This window comes from Pocillopora verrucosa, chromosome 13, assembly GCF_036669915.1.
Source record: "Pocillopora verrucosa isolate sample1 chromosome 13, ASM3666991v2, whole genome shotgun sequence".
NCBI classification, from domain to species: Eukaryota; Metazoa; Cnidaria; class Anthozoa; order Scleractinia; family Pocilloporidae; genus Pocillopora; species Pocillopora verrucosa.
Window position 1 is genome coordinate 2,548,813 of NC_089324.1, and position 16,265 is coordinate 2,565,077.

Consider the following 16,265-nt stretch of genomic DNA (forward strand, 5'->3'; position numbering starts at 1 on the left):
CGAAGGCGGGAGACATAGATGGAAGTGAAAAATAAAAAAAATTAAAGGGGCCGCTGCCTTAGTAGGAACTCTCCAGACTAAGCCAATATATCTTCCATCAAAGTTTATTCTCTTACTACAGTATTTAAGCCTCTTGTTTCAAGAAAAAGGTCGTCAAATTTTCTGACATGATTTTTGGGTTTCATCGAGACACCTTTTTTTTCTTTTTTTTTTTTTTTTTTACCAGAAAATACCTTTGCGTAGCCATGCCATACTGACATAGCTCTCTGTAAACGAAATACTCTACACAACTTAGCACAAACAAAATTACTTCTTACCGTTTTCTCCAAGAATGTTTCTTTGCTGGTGATTCGTGTCTGTATGTTAGTGTAGCTCCCTAATTCAAAGACGAAGCTGAAGTTTTACATCTTGGTCAGGTCCATACGCTTTCTTTTGTCTACGAATTGTTGAAAGTAATCAATTATTTAAGACCCAGATTCCTTGTAAGTCTTCTACTTGTTTTTGAAAACTTAAGCGATCCTTCCGGCAAAAATTCGTTTTTTTGTGATACTCACTCAATTTCACCGCCACAAATGTCAGAAAACAAAAATACTGTGAAACAGCACTTCTAAACAGCGAGACAATAAAACGGTGGACCGAATAGGCCTTCTAAATCTAAGGTGATATCAAAGAAGCTTTTCAGTTTTTGTAACTTTTCGAAATTCTGTGGCTGTGCGAGTTTACTAGACGTTGAATTGCTTTTTTTTTTGGCCCGCAATGACTTGAAGTCAGATTATAAATTGGCATATTGATGAAATCTCTTTCGCGTCAAATTAAGGAAAGGAAAGTGTTCCAAAACTTTGCGCCACAAAGGAAGTCGTAGAAAGTTGTAAAAAGTAGATAAAAAGAAACGCCATTTGAACTTCTGCATTCACTAGCAAATATTGCCATAATTTAAAGGTTTTCTATCAGCTGTGAAGAATACTATGGCCATATTCACATTGCTGCATTGGGACGTGAAATTCGAGATGTAATACAGAGAATTTCCAATATGAATTAAAATGTCCTTTTTGGTCAGATTGTTTGAAAAAAGTGATGTAAAGCTCATGTTTTGAATCCTTCGATTTAAAAATAATCCTTACGCTGTTAGTTGGGGAATTAGAAATATCAAGTCAAATTTAACATATTTTCCGTCAGCAGCAAAAAGGGAAAAGCAAATCCTATACAAGGACTGTAAAACTCAAAACTAATCGCTTTCAAGTTGAGCTTTCTTCAGATGCGAGGGATTATCGCATCGAATTCGTTCTGACAAGTTTTCTCCTTTTTGTTTTCTCAAAATGAAGAAGTTGTATGTTCCAAATAGTTTAAATGCAATTTTCCATTCGTCGAGTGTTCACTAGTGTTAAAGAAAACTGGCTTACCTTTCAAGATGCAACACCTTTTCTGTAAGAAATTCAAAACTTATTAAAAAGAATACTGTCATTAGCATTTGTTGTTTTAGACTTGCAGCTGCAGTCACAGTAGTCAATTGAAAAACTCTTATCAATAATTAATTTGTTGTTCCTGTCTGATCCATACCAATATATCACACTGCTTTTTTACAGTCTTGTAACGGCTTAGAATTTTTATATAAATATCGCAACTTTTCGTAGCAGTATGAGTGTCTCGAGTGTTACTTTGCGTAAATAGAAACACATTTTACGTTCTCAAACTTGCCATCCGCCGTAAAGATAAAAAAGGACTCTGTAATGATAAAGGGAATCGCACGCACTCTGAGAGGTAAATTAAAAATAAGGAATAATTCTCTTTTGTTCCTTACTGGCACACAGTTATTTCGCAATAAAGAAGTAATTATCAGTTTAAATAGACTATTTACTTTACACACATCGAACCTCTACACAGGTTTCTTTTTTTATTTCATTCAGGTATACTTTATTTTTGTATCATCATTTGGTTATAAATTATTTCGTGAACACGAATCATCAAGAGTAAATAGTTTTATTAACTTGAACAAAAAGGGACGCACGATTCATTGAATGAACACATTAAAATTTCATGAGAGAAAAGGCGTCCTGCATTCTTAAAACATGAATGAAGATAAACCCTACTCCTCTTTAAGTGAATTCCGTGTCACATAAGTTTGAAAATAAAAAAGAAAATTCAAAATCGAAGAAGGAGGAGTTAAAACTATTCAATATAAAAAGCATGGTGTATATTCTTATATTTCAACTATGTTTGTAGCTACAGTACACAATTTCAGTCGTGTTGGTGAAGGACAAGTCCTCGTGTCTGCGTAGTTCTCTATGTTAATTGTATTTTTTATTTCTTATCGTGGTGGCTTGGAAAACATTTTAAATGTTATAATACACAGCGAGAATCTTTTGATTATAACCGGCAATAATTCTTAAAAACAAATTAAGACAACTCCTTTTTTTTTTCTATAACAATGATAGCTGGAATCGATCTCACCGAAAAAGGAAGGATATTCTCTTTTCCACGCAATTTCCTTTAAAACCCCTCGCCCTCGGAAACGTCATAAGAATCAATGATCATTTATTATGGGTTGTTAAGCTTTGACATGTCGACTTCTGCTCAAAACAGATGCTCGTAAATAGTTCAGCATAATATGCTGACATATTATTGTATAAGATTCTACTTTGCGTCAAACCCCACATACATCCCTCCATAATAGGGTACTATCCAGTACTTTGTTTATGAAGTGCAGAGGCACAGGCCGAGACTCACATAAATTACACAGAGTTTGTTCTATTTACAAAACATTGCACAGTTAAAATATTGATGAAGTGGGATCATAATTATTATTATCATCATTTTTTGATCGGGTGATAATAGTACACGATTATTACAGACTTTATAGAGAGGAATTAATACTGCTTTTAAAAAGACTCTTTGTTAAAATAGTCATTCGAAAAAATGTTATTAGTAAGTAATTCCTTGTTCCTGTCTAGCATTCGAGATTTAAAATACACCGTTTATTTCAGTCTCGAAAGCGCATAGTTTTACAGTAATTGTTGCAGCGGAATGAGTCAGGCTTGCAATTTTGGGTTAACAAGAAAGGCACTTTGACTCTCTAGAATTCTCATCAGCCGTAATTATAAAAAAAATTAAACGACTTTTCAAGTATAGAGGACCATGCGTACCATATTGAGGAGTACAAAGAGAAAAGAATCACGCCCCAGGCAACTATTAGCGCGATAAAGGAGTGATACTCTCTTTCAACAAGCTGTTTGGTATAAAATTATAAAACCTCTAACCCCTGCCTAGCGTCATGCTCGGTTGGGGGCTTTGGGTACTTAGATATTCGGTGTACTCTGCACGTAAGTACGAGGTATTTTCACATCACAATAAGGGATACAACATTGTTTTCTTTTTCCGCAGGTATTGGGTGTATATGTTCGCAAGTCAAGAAATTTTTAACAAGTTAACCAGTTTGAGGAAGAGGCGTCTTTATTATTGCCTCCTTAAAGTAGAAATTGAAAGAAACCCTCTTTGCTTTTTTAGCGAAATCTTCTGTCCAAGAGCTTAAAAAAATGGGTGACGAAAGATTAAGAAAATTACGAAAAACATTGTTTTGAGAAATAGTGAAAAAAATTTGCATATTTTGATTTCAAAAACCTCAAAAATTTGCTGAGTGAAATAACAATACTGATGCACCAAAATAAATAGCAGGACTTGTCTCTCTTTGGGCTAAGATCACAATGAGCTACTGTTTTAATATAAAAAGAAAACTTGGCCGGTTTTTTAGTCTTGTTCTTGTGAAACCTATAATTCACCATAGTTCTGTACGTTTACCAAAAACATGTATTTTTTTTTGATGAGTTAATACTTGAATACGGCCTATGCAAAATTCTTCAAAGTGCCTTTTTTTTAACCAAAAAAAATAACTTGTTTATCATAAGATAATTCCGTAATCTCATGGTGGGTGTACAAAAACATGTTTTAAACAAAACCTCTTGATGCAAATTATCTGCCATTTCAGTAAATGTTTTCTAGCTCAAAGATCGTCTCTTATTTATGGTAATGGTAACAGATTGAAAAGTTGGTAAAAAGTAGAATTTATTTTGAAATTGAGATTCATATATCTGGTGAGAACAATCCAGAGTCAAGTGAGACCGAGCTGAAATATTTTCATCACATGGAAACAGTAGGCAACATGTAACTCTGGGGAATTATATCTTGCATAACATGAAAATGGCAACCAAGCATTTCAAAGTGATATCCATTACAATTCTTAACTATTAACGAGAGCAGTGGTTTTATTCTTTACTTGTGTATCGGAACCCTCCCCACCCCTGCTGAACCAGTGAGATGCAAAGTCAAAACAAGACTTCAATGATCGATTTGTAATCATTACAACCAGCAGTTTTAGTGTCATTGTAGTTGCTGCCGCTGTTGTTATTCTTGCCTTTCTTATTCTTTTCCCTCTTTTTTCCAATGACAGTAAACATGAACTTTCGAGTTTTCTCTTTTACACTCAACTGAAAATAGTCCACTCGGGGAAAGAGTTATTTATGCATAGTTAAACACTCTTTTTTTAAGTGATGAGATTAATTATACAGTCTCCGTCTATTGATACAGTTCAAAAAGCCGAGGCTGACAAATGACCAAGCCGATATCAGTTCCTTTTGTGAAGACCGCTTAAGATTTTACAATATTCCACCATGATTTTGAGGTTGTTAGTAAACTTGCCTCATTTGCTTTGTGTTCAAGTCTCCTCTTGTAAATAGGAAACGAATGAAAATAAAGTGAATGGAGGAGTAGGCTAATACTATTGAAATATCAGGCAGAGGCCTTTCGGAGTTTTTTCCCTAGGCCCTACTGGGTCTTAATAATGAATTACTTGCATAATTTTGAATACAAAGCTTGTCGTTACTATTCTACTAGAGGAAAAAGAAATGGAAAATTTCAGTGTGGAACTGTGAAAAAGAAAGTTCCATTTTTATATTAGCATTCCAGAGACTACATATTGCCTGAGATTTACATGGTGAAAAAAGTTGTTTACAACCTACGTTTATCTGTATATCCCAACATCTTCAGGTTAGATTCGAGCAGGAATGTTAAAGGACAAAATTGGCATCGAGCAAGAATTTTCGTTATGGATGTTTTTTTTTACTTATTTAAACGTTGAAAATGAATGGAAATAATATATTACCATAAGCCATTCAGCAAAAATTATAATACGCCAGTTGATCATTTCTTATTCCTTTTGGCGGTCTTATCTTACAGGTATAATTTAGCACGCTCGACACCTCTTCTTCTTAGAGGTGACTTGAGGAGTAAACATGTAGTAGTTTTCATCCTCTGCACTGAATTTATAATCAAGTAACTTACACGAATAGCACGTAGCTCTTTTAAGGGGGGTACCTTGGGTACGCCCTTTCTTCTCCGAATTTTTGTTTATTCTGTCGTTATGTAACAGTCTTCGAGGATTATTCTCTCTTACGATATCTCCTCAAATATGATTTTAATTCTGTCGGTAGTTTTGTTATAATTTTTATATTGTCAATCTTGTTTTTATTTTGCCCGAACTTGACCGTAAGACTAAGAAATTTAAAGTAGAAATTATTTTTTAAAGCGTAAACATCTCGAAGGTACCTACTTAGTATGCGAACTCCACTCTGCGTCGCTTAACGTGATCCGCTAATTAAGTGTAAAAGCATGACGAAAGGTTAGAGATTGACAGGTCAGTAAGCATCACCTTTATAAGCAATGACCCACACTTTCATCTTGAGATCAGAGCTAGTCCCGAGGTAATAAGTTGTATATAAGGAAGAGAAGAGTAAAAAAACCTTCAACTGAACACCGTGTGTTAGAAAATAACTTCTAACAGGAGTATTCTAAATATTATAGCAAAGAGATTAAATTCATCTGTGCAGTTTTGACCATTTCCATTAAACCCAGGGTGGCATTCACAAACATAGGATCCGTTGGTGTTCGTGCATGTAGCATTCACGTGACAAGAATATGATTTCCCTTATACTCGTTGAGATCTGTAAAATCATAAACATAAAAAGAAAATCGTAATAGGGAAAAGTTGTTCTGTCCTGTTAGCCTATCCATTAAGTCTTGATGGTTAAAATGATTACAAAATAAAGGCATCAAGTACCTGTGCAATCGCATCCATCTCCAACGTATCCGGGGTGAAAAGTGCAAACGTATGATGTTTTGGTGTTCGTGCAGGTAGCATTCACGTGACACGACTGATTCGTTACTAAATGGGTTGATATCAATGCTTTTCATCTCAAAGTTATAACTGTGCAATCTGAATTTAGGATACAACTAAAAAATAGAAGTGGAATGTTATATAGAGGTGTTTACAGCCAGGTTCCTATCCAAAAATCGTAAAATTGTATAACATATTGATATGGGAATATTTAATGGAGACAGAGAAGGAAATGTTATTGATGTCTACAAGACAATTTCTAACAATAACGATTTGATAAAAACAAACTATGAAAAAAAATGTTGACGACCGCTTTGATAATTCTGTTAGAGGCATAGACATAAATTTGATTTTGTTATGAGTACTATCAATCATTTCACTGGTGATCGTGCCAATCAGTTCAAATCTTTCCAATACCTTCTGCTTATTTTTTGTCGTTAATTGACATTTTTTTTGTTACACTAAAAATCACTTTTATGATATAATAAACAGATTTTCTCGTAAATTTATACATATTCTCATGAAAATTATTAAATTCTGTGTCTGCCTCATATCTATCAATTGACCACATTTCACACAAAAAAATTCTTTGTTTTTCTTTTTAATTTTCATATCTGGACAATATTGCTCAATTTTCAATAATCTGTTAATCACAAATTTAACACTTTATTTCATCTAATTAATCGTGTATTTCTTTACTGAAATTAATTCTATACTATTATCTGAGATATTTTTTAAAATAAAAATTATACCCCAAACTTGGTTGTTATTCTTTGATTTCTAAGAAATTAAACATCCCGGATGTGTAAGAATTCTTTTGTGATATATATCTGATAATTATTTCACAAGATAATTTCGGCAAATTATTCCCATAACATGTTGAGTAGTATAGAGATTTGAGATCATTTTGACAAAATGGTCTCGAACCGTCATCGAAAATACTATTTACTTTGTTTAATAGCGTTTGCCTTACGCTTTCCAGGACGCGTAGCTTATACAAAATTTCAATTCAAAGTGTCTCTGATCTGAAAACAAAAATTAATTCTAAACCTTCCTTACGAACCAAACACACCAAAACTGATGGAAAATTAATTAATTATTTTTTGTCGTGTTACTGACGTCTTCAATGTGCGTATGTTATTAGGAAAAACGCTAAAAATAGACTTGTTTCCAATTTTTATATTCCCGGGCATGTAAAACAAGTTTCATTGCTGGAAATATTTCTGAAGAAGAATTAGACAGCTGATATTTTCCTGTTCACAGTCAGTTGAACTTTTACAGAAGGTTCCTGCAAGAGTGTCTACTTATTTGGGGCAAGCCAAGTTGTTGTATAGAATTTCTCATTGATTCAGATGATTGAACTTTGGACCGGAAATCCTGCAGTTCAAAAACCTTAATTAAGATTTTTTTTTCTCTCTCTTTTGACAAATGCTCAAAAATTTTTTTATTTGACAACAGAGTTCAAGTATGCGCAGTACTACCATGATTTCGTGTGCTGTTGCTTCTGTTAATAAACAGATCTCTTGAACACGGTATGGATGATTGTAAAGTTGCTTATTTCAGAAAATAATTCCTTGCCAGTAAGAGCAAAACGAACTTCTCCCGTGAAAAAAAGTTATGGTGATCACTCTAATTGCAACTTTAAGAAACCGAAAATCGTGGTAACTGAGCTAAATCAGCTAATTATATAAAAAGATCGAAGGAAAGAGCCACTCTTTCCTCCGCAAATTTTATGATGTTTCTGGGATCTCATCTCACCGGCGGTGTGATGAGATCGCAGAAACAGAGAAAGTTCTGTTGACCCCTAGGAGTGACCAGCATAAAATTACTCCTCACATTATCACCTCGGAATCACACATTTAGGTTATAAGAATAAAACAAATGATCATAAAAAATAAAGAGGCTATTGATTGATAAACAAATTCTCCTTATGAGCACCTAGGGAAATGTATAGAAAACAGTATGGAGAATATGCATAATGATGCTAGGATGTAAGTTTATTGTTACTATACTCAGTCAGTACTTATTTAGACTGCATAGTCAGATAACTATGACATCAACAGATTTTATGGTAGTTACGACTCTTTCAGCTGCATCCGTTCGTTTTGTTTGATCTTCGCAATGATAATAAATCTTTGGCGGTTATGGTATGAAATTAGCGTGTAATGGCTGCCATAAAGCAGGAAACAAAAAATCTTTCGCGAGCTCATATTTTTGGTAAAGCAAAGTGGCGTGCTACTACAGCGCAAGTGCAGAATAATACGATTGCTAAGGAATAGGTGATAAATGACGAACATGGGAAAATATACAGCTGTTGATTGGCGCGAGGAAACATTGAATGGCTGAAATTGGGAAAAAGAGAGAGAAAGAACAAAGCAGTAAGTAAGCGCGGGAAAATGTGGAGGTGCTCAAAAGCGCGGGAAAAGCCCAGCAACGGGAAATTTTGCCAAGGTGGAACTACTCGTTGGATCTAGCGCGCGATGTGCACGTGCGAACATTTTACTTTGGGTTCATCGCTCTAATACTATTGTGCATCAATCAGTCGTTGAAAACTGAGACCGAAGGTTGTCTTAATACGGTGAAATAAAACACAATGAAATTAATCGAGTGGTGAACTTTTATTTTTCTATCTACATTCAAAGGATTAAAGTTGATTCCTGACAGGCACAGTTATGATCAGATATAAAGTTGATGTTCAAATAAGTTTTAAATCATATTTGAGCAATTCTTTGTATAACTCGATATCGACCTAAGGTTCAGACGTGCTTGATAAATCAAGAACAAGTGAGGTCGAAATTTCATTCATAGGCCTTGTTAAAAGGCTTCCTTCCTGGATGACATAACATCTCAAAAGAATCAACCGTCCGACAAAGTGTTTCTATACAAACTGAAGTTTTTTTTTCGTGGTAAGTTTAACATATGTTAAATATCGGGGCTAGGTAAGGCTAAAAGCAAATCTCAAATCTCCTTATCTCTCAGTCTGTAGCAGGCTCTGGAATCGCCTGCGAAATATGGCGCTCAGCTGTTTTCCTGAGAACCACAACTGCCGTTTGTGGTTTGCTCGCCCTTTCGCATGTCTTTACTGTCTTGGAGACTGGAACTGACTTTATATGTCTCTATCCACCTCTAACCCCCCTTAAAACTACATACTATTTTTTTTTTAATTCCCTGACATTAAGATAAAAACGTTTAAAGATTTTAGCTACACCTCTAACTGGTTAAAATCTACCAGACTAATCGAACCTAATGATTAAATAAGATTAAAAAAGAAGTTGAACCTTGGGCGACATGTTCTTGATATTGGGGTTGCATGATTATATTCTTGTTATTTCCTTTTAGATTTTTGTTATGGTAAAGCATAGTATGAATTGAGAAAGAAGGAACATGAAATCCAACCACGGCTTTGTACTATGAGGGGTGATCAGCGCCAATGTTTTCTTTCAAATTCTGCTATAAAGAGCTAACAATTTCCATTTCTTCTCATCAGAACTGAAACTAAACCGACAGAAGAGAATTTTAGAATTTAGAAAAAAACGCAAAGGAATTTAGCTGACGCTGAAAGTCACTCATCAGATCCACAACTGAACCAAGAGAACAACATTTGAATTATAAGAACACTTCTCTCTCTTTGTGTCGCCACAAACCAAAAGTGATTTTTGGCTAGACTACCCGTTTTTGGATAATTCAGTATGTCTATATGTCACCAGAATGCCGAATTTATTCCTCGATCTTTACGGAACAACCAAACTTTTTTTAAAACGGATGTGTCCTATACCCCCTTTCATGGGCAAAAAAAATGAAAGAAAACCCGGGTTGAAGAGAATTTAAGAATTAAGAACACAACAGATCAGAACAAAAATTGGACCAAGAGAACAACATTTAAATCATAAGAACAGAAACTGAGACATGAGACAGAAATTGAAGTAACAAGACAGAAATTACTACAACTGATCATCCCGCTGTTCAATTTTTGTTCTGATCAGGCCTGGGGACGTGTCACGATCACGAGTAACCGAGTGAGGCCCGGGGAAGTTACTCAAGTGCCACTTTCGCTAGGAGCAGTCCTCTATCTTGCGGTGCAACACCCAAGCTACAACAATATATATTTTAACACTAAAAAATTATTGCTTTACGATTAAAATGATGCCCATATAACATAATCTAAGTTATAGGAAGTTAAAAAAAATTGACATTACTTAACTGGTAACATTTCCATTTTTCTAAGATCGGATATTTAGAATGCTCCACAACATGATGTTCCAATGGAGGCGCCCTAAACCTTGCCAGCCTAAAATGCGCTGTCTTTTTACAACAGACTGCTCTTTCTATCGGTTCATTGGCTTAACAAACTACACAGGATGTTGGAAGAACGAGAGAAAAGTTTGTAAATACTCTTTCACTGCTCACAATCTACGAACATTTTGAGTGTTCTACTAACATATTGGGTAGTTTATCACGCTAGTAAACGAATAGAAAGTGCAGTCTGTTACTTTTGTAACTAAAATTATATGTATCGGTACAATAAACTATTGATTTCCCACCTATTAGAGCGCTTTTTTTTAAATACGAAAATAAGCGACTAAGCACTGAGAGAATACAGAGCAAGTTCTGTTGACCGGGCCTTGTGTGAGGAGGCACTAACTCTATTAACTCTATTGTTACAATACTTACTTAATACTTACTTAGACAGCATAGTTTTCAGTGTTTAGTTTGTTATTTCGAAAAAAACCTCAATGTTAGATGGAGTAAAATAACGACTTCCTGTGAAAAATCCACAGTTTTCACCCGAATAACCCGTGGGGTTTTTGTACGTCTGGCCGCATTCAGTATAAGAGTGTTGATTGTTTATAGCGTCGTCATATATGATGATGTCACGTCCCACACCAAAAATGGGTCCGTAGGAGGAACATCTGTGCATTGCGTCTTGCTGGTATCGGTATTGTGTCAGCTTCACAGGATTGTATCCTTTGACGTTGTAAAGAGAGAAAACAAAAGCTTTGCTGGCTGAAGAAGAAGCACAGGGACCTAAAATGAAAAGATTTAGGAGCATTAGAAACTATGCGAATGAGAAAAAAATACACGATGATAACCATAAAAAAAATAATTTTTTTATTTGCCGAACTAGAACCGAACACTTAAATTTGTCAGAGAAAATTTCAAAGAACTCGGGAGCATATTTTTCACTTTTCAAAAAAAGCTCTCGAGATATGGTCCGAAGTGTTGTTCAAAGGCAACATATGATCTAAAGAGAGCATTAATTAAACATCCTTCGTTTCAGCTCTCCAATATGAATAATGGATACAGCGAAACACGGGGAAATGACACGAAATGGAGCTGTCAGAATCAAATCAAATCAAAACCAAACTTTAATCAAAAATCAAATCCGAAACAAGACGTTAAGTTAAAACCCGTTTCAAACGCGTTTTCAGGCTATTTACAAGTTAATCTACTTTGGTATCTCAGTTGTTAATGTGATATTTTCTGTTTCTAAGATGAACTCACTGCTACTAGAAAAGTCCACAACTAATCGATTTGTTATCTGTTCTACAGTTAGAGATGTTTGCTTTATTTTTACTCACTGCTGGTCCAGGACACGTCAGTGTATCCACCAAAGATATAACTGTTAACTTTAATGATAGTCACTGTGGGTCCCCTCCCATCGCAGTTACTGTGGAATGTCGATGCTGCCCAACCGTCAGTCTCTGCGTGCCAACACCTCACAAATCTGCTACGCTCTTTATTGATAAGGACTGGGTCCAAATACGAAAACAGCACCTTCAAGTACTGGTTGTAATCAAGACTTCGAAGTATGGCGGACAAACCGAGGCCTGAGGAGGGAAAAGAAAAGGAAAAAATTACAGTTGGCCAAATAAATGTAACAAGAGCTTTGATTGGTTGTGATGCCTTTGAATCTAAGGTGGATAATTTCATCACCCTTCGTTTGGCTCGCTAGATAATCTTATATTACTGATCCGGTGAGCTAGTAAATTCCCAGCCCGTCTACCAGGCGGCATTTTAGGCGGCAGAGAGAATGACATTTGTTTTAAAAGTTCACAAAGCAACAAGGTGGACAATCAGACATGGTTTGATGCTACTATGGATTAAAGATTTAATGAATGTAACCGAAAAGTTACAATTCATAGACTCAACGTTTCAACACTCCTGTTTAATGTCTTCATGAATGCACTAGACAGGAGTGTCGAAAGATTGGGTCTATGAATTATAACGTCTTGGTTACGTTCATTAAAATCTTTGAGCCAGAGTAGCATCCAAACATGTCTGAATTTTTTTGTTAACTCAGCCGTTCTTTCAAGTGGCCTTAACAATTTCGTTTAATGTAATGCCCACAAACCCCCGCGGCAACTCAGACAAGTCCTGTCAGGCTCGTCACGCAACGCGTTGCGTGACGAACTTAAATGAATACTACAAAAGGACTTTATAAGCCTACACATACCCTTAAAATGACAAAAAAGTACGCTTTCCGTAATCTAGCAACACAACTTTCTGAGAATATTTCTACAATACGCGATTTGATTTTGCTACAGGCCCTACAAAGTATTTATCCTCGGAAAGGGGTGCTTTTCCTGATTACCTGCTTCATAGAATACTTCGACGTCCGTCGGAGAGAAATGAGACCCCCCTGTAAAAAAACCACAGTCACCAGTTGAGTACCCTGGGGGTTTCGTGTACGTACAACCGCATCTAGTGTAGGAGTTCTGGTTGTTTCCAGAGCCGTCGGATATGTAGATATCATGACCACACCCAGCGCCAAAGGTGGGTCCATGCGTATTACATCTGTATATTGCATATTGCTGATTTCGGTATTGTGTCAACTTTACGGGATTGTATCCTTTGACGTTATAGAGAGAGAAGATAAAAGCTTTACTGGCGTAGGAATAACCTGTGCAAGAACCAGCTGAAATAAAAGAACAATGTAGTCGTACATTAAAAAGCTGAAAGAAAACATAAACCCTCTGAGAAGGGGGGGGGGGGGGCAGTTAATTTTCTATCATGAGCTAGACGGGGAGTTTTTTTTTCAGACCAGAGATTTGTGCAAGGGAGGGAGATATTTTACTAGTTTAGGTATTGAAACGAGTTCTGCAGGTGTATCAAATAGGAAACATTTCTATAGACAATATAGGTGTGAAGAAATCTTGATGGCCAAAAAACTAATATAAAATAATAAAGGCTAAGCGCTCATATCAGAGGAGCATCATTTAAAATTTCCTTCAGCACCCTCTCTCCCTCCCCTTGAATCCCAAAAGGAACGATAGTTGATCCTATATAATTGTCTTATTTCCTCTTAAAAAAATTTGATATTCCTGCCTCCGCTCCAGGACACATCAGTATATCCACCAAATATGTACTCGTTCACTTTGACGATTGTCACTGTGGGTCCCCTCCCATCGCAGTTGCTGTGGAATGTCGATGCCGCCCAGCCGTCAGTCTTAGCATGCCAACACCTAACAAAGTCAGTACGGGATGTACCAGGAAGAACTGGCTCTAAAAACGAAATCAGCTTTCCCAAATATTTATTGGGGTCCAGGCTTCCAAGTATAATAGATGCACCAAGGCCACCTGTGTGCGAAAAAGAAACTCGAAAGAAAATTATAATAATTGACATTCTAGAATAGAGAAAGATGTTTTTTCTTCTTTCACAACCATGAGAGTATTTAACAAAAATCAGAGCTCCAGATGTTCTTATTCACAGGGCGAGGTGATAACCATGTGTTCCCATTTTAACTCAATATTTTCCTGTGCATTTATTTTGAAAACATATCAACTAAATTTCACGAGAACACATTTCCTCAAGTGCTTATAAAACTGGGAAACGAAAACCGAAAACCAAAAGTTCAGTTTAGCTGGGTTGAACTGTCTGCTTCAGCCCGACTCAGCGATTCAATGTCATGGCAAAACATGGCATCTAGAGCAATTTTTTCCCTGATTTACCTAATGTGCACTGCTACGCCGGAACTAAGATACAGTTCACTGACCACTGCTGCTACAATAACCTCAATAGTATTTCGCTGCTGAATATGGTTCAGCACATGCGCTTTTAGAATCCCTGACCGTTTATAGAGTTTATATATTTATTCATCGTATATTTACGACAGGGTTCTAAGTGTTTCTGTACAATAACTTACCTATTTCGAAGAAAACTTCAATGTCAGATGGAGTAAACTGACGACTTCCTGTGAAAAATCCGCAGTTTACACCCGAATAACCCGTGGGGTTGGAGTAAGTCTCGCCGCATTCAGTAAAAGAGTACTGATTGTTTACAGCGTCGTCACGTATGTAGATATCATGTCCTACACCAAAAGTGGGTCCGTAATTGGAACATGTGTACATTGCGTATTGCTGGTTTCGGTATTGTGTCAGCTTCACAGGATTGTATCCTTTGATGTTGTTAAATGAGAATAAAAAGGCTTTGGTGGCGTAAGACCAAAAACAGGAACCTAAAATGTTGATTAAAATGGAAATGCAGAGATGCATTCAAAGATTAGACAGGTATAGGATCAGGGACCAGACCCGTTTTTACATTTAAGATCGAGTTATGGATAGTTTCTTAATTCAAACGATAAGAAAATCAAGATACAAAACAAAATGGATCGGTCCTTTGATGTTGTTAATCTGAGGGAGAAGAGAAAGGCTTTCCAAGCATGGGAGTTCCCACATGAACCTGTATTATGGGTGGCGTTGTATGAATATAGTAAATGTAAGTTCTGTAGTTCTAAGACATGGCTTTGGGGCCCGTAACTTTACCAAGAATTTCAACAAACACCTTTTAGGGGACCTTTTTTTTCTGTTTCAGACACCAAGCTAGATTCATTGCCTTTCAACGTTAATTATTTTCCCTTCTAAATCTTTCAAACTTTGCACCAAAAAAAAAAATTAATGGCCAAAGTCTACTTACTGCTCCATGATACATCGGTGTATCCACCAAATATGTAATCGTTCACTTTGATGATTGTCACTGTGGGTCCCCTCCCATCACAGTTGCTGTGGAATGTCGATGCTGCCCAGCCGTCTGTCTTAGCATGCCAACACTTCACAAACCTGCTCCATTTTGAACTCAGGAGGACTGGCTCTAGGTAAGAAAGCAGCTTACCTGTGTAGTTGCTGTAGTCGAGGCTGGTAAGAATTACGGAATTATTAAGGCCACCTATACGAAAAACCGAAAAAGGGAGAAAAAATAAGGATTGCCCTACCTTGAAGATTTGGCGTCATGTTGAATTCGTCATCTTTGTGGTGGTAATGTCTACAACTTGCTTTTTCGTTTTTACGAATTACAGCGTGACAACCGTTGTGTGACGCACATCGATCTAAGACACAACTTGCCTTTCCAACCCCGTGTGAACTGGGAGGTGCTCTTATGGAAACCATGTCTCCCTTATAGACGTGTTTACACGATGAAAGCGTGTTTTTATGACATTCCAGATTGCTAAACACAGTACACCTGATCATATCTCGCCTCGTTATTTGCACCAACTAATGTTTTCTTAGAATTAGAGGAAACCACGCGATAAAAACGTGATAAGAATGAAAAATTAAGAATTAAGGTTGATCAACATAGAAAGTTCAAAGGATTCGCATTTGATTTCTCCTCACCGTATTACTGCCGAACCAAACATCAGAATCACGGGAATAAAAGAAATAATCACCAAGTTATGAAGCTCTTGATTGTCAAACAAATTTCCTTGACAGTACCATACAGTATGTATGAATTCCGTCTTGCCTAGGGTCTTGGTCTCGATTCAGGACCGACTCTTTTTAAAAAAATATATATATATTTGACAACTAATTTCCAAAGAATTATAAGCTTCACATGACGGTGAAGAAAGATAGAGAATGCGAAATGCGAGGATCAAAACAAACTGAGGTCGCTCGTGCCTCAATGTTAGTTAAACTCACGAAAAAGCAGCTGGTACTGAAGCAAGTGCTGTCCGACCTTATTAACAGGTGGTAAGGATCTTATTTATATTGGGTACTATTATCCTGTTGTTGTACCTGCCTATTGAGGAATTACCCAGGAGAATAATGGCTACTAAAATTAATCGCATTTTGAAACTTTCAATTAGTCAAAAAAACTCACGTTAACATT

General features: G+C 36.3%; 1 protein-coding gene across 1 annotated transcript; it reads right to left on the bottom strand.

Annotated features, from left to right (window-relative positions):
• Positions 1-10,868: 10,868 nt before the first annotated feature.
• Positions 10,869-15,547, bottom strand: LOC136277825 (uncharacterized). The gene is made up of 7 exons (XM_066160552.1): positions 15,373-15,547; positions 15,078-15,326; positions 14,308-14,619; positions 13,490-13,741; positions 12,756-13,079; positions 11,743-11,991; positions 10,869-11,188 (listed from the first exon to the last, which is right to left on the bottom strand). The coding sequence occupies exons 1-7, from the start codon at positions 15,545-15,547 to the stop codon at positions 10,869-10,871; spliced, it is 1,881 nt and encodes a 626-aa protein (XP_066016649.1).
• Between the last annotated feature and the right edge of the window lie 718 nt (positions 15,548-16,265).

Coding starts and splice junctions, on each gene's coding strand:
- LOC136277825 (XM_066160552.1), bottom strand. CDS start 15,547: ATGGTTTCCATAAGAGCACCTCCCAGTTCACACGGGGTTGGAAAGGCA. Junction 13,080..13,489: donor TGATGTGTCCTGGAGCGGAG/GCAGGAATATCA, acceptor CTTTTATTTCAG/CTGGTTCTTGCACAGGTTAT. Junction 11,189..11,742: donor TGACGTGTCCTGGACCAGCA/GTGAGTAAAAAT, acceptor TTTTCATTTTAG/GTCCCTGTGCTTCTTCTTCA.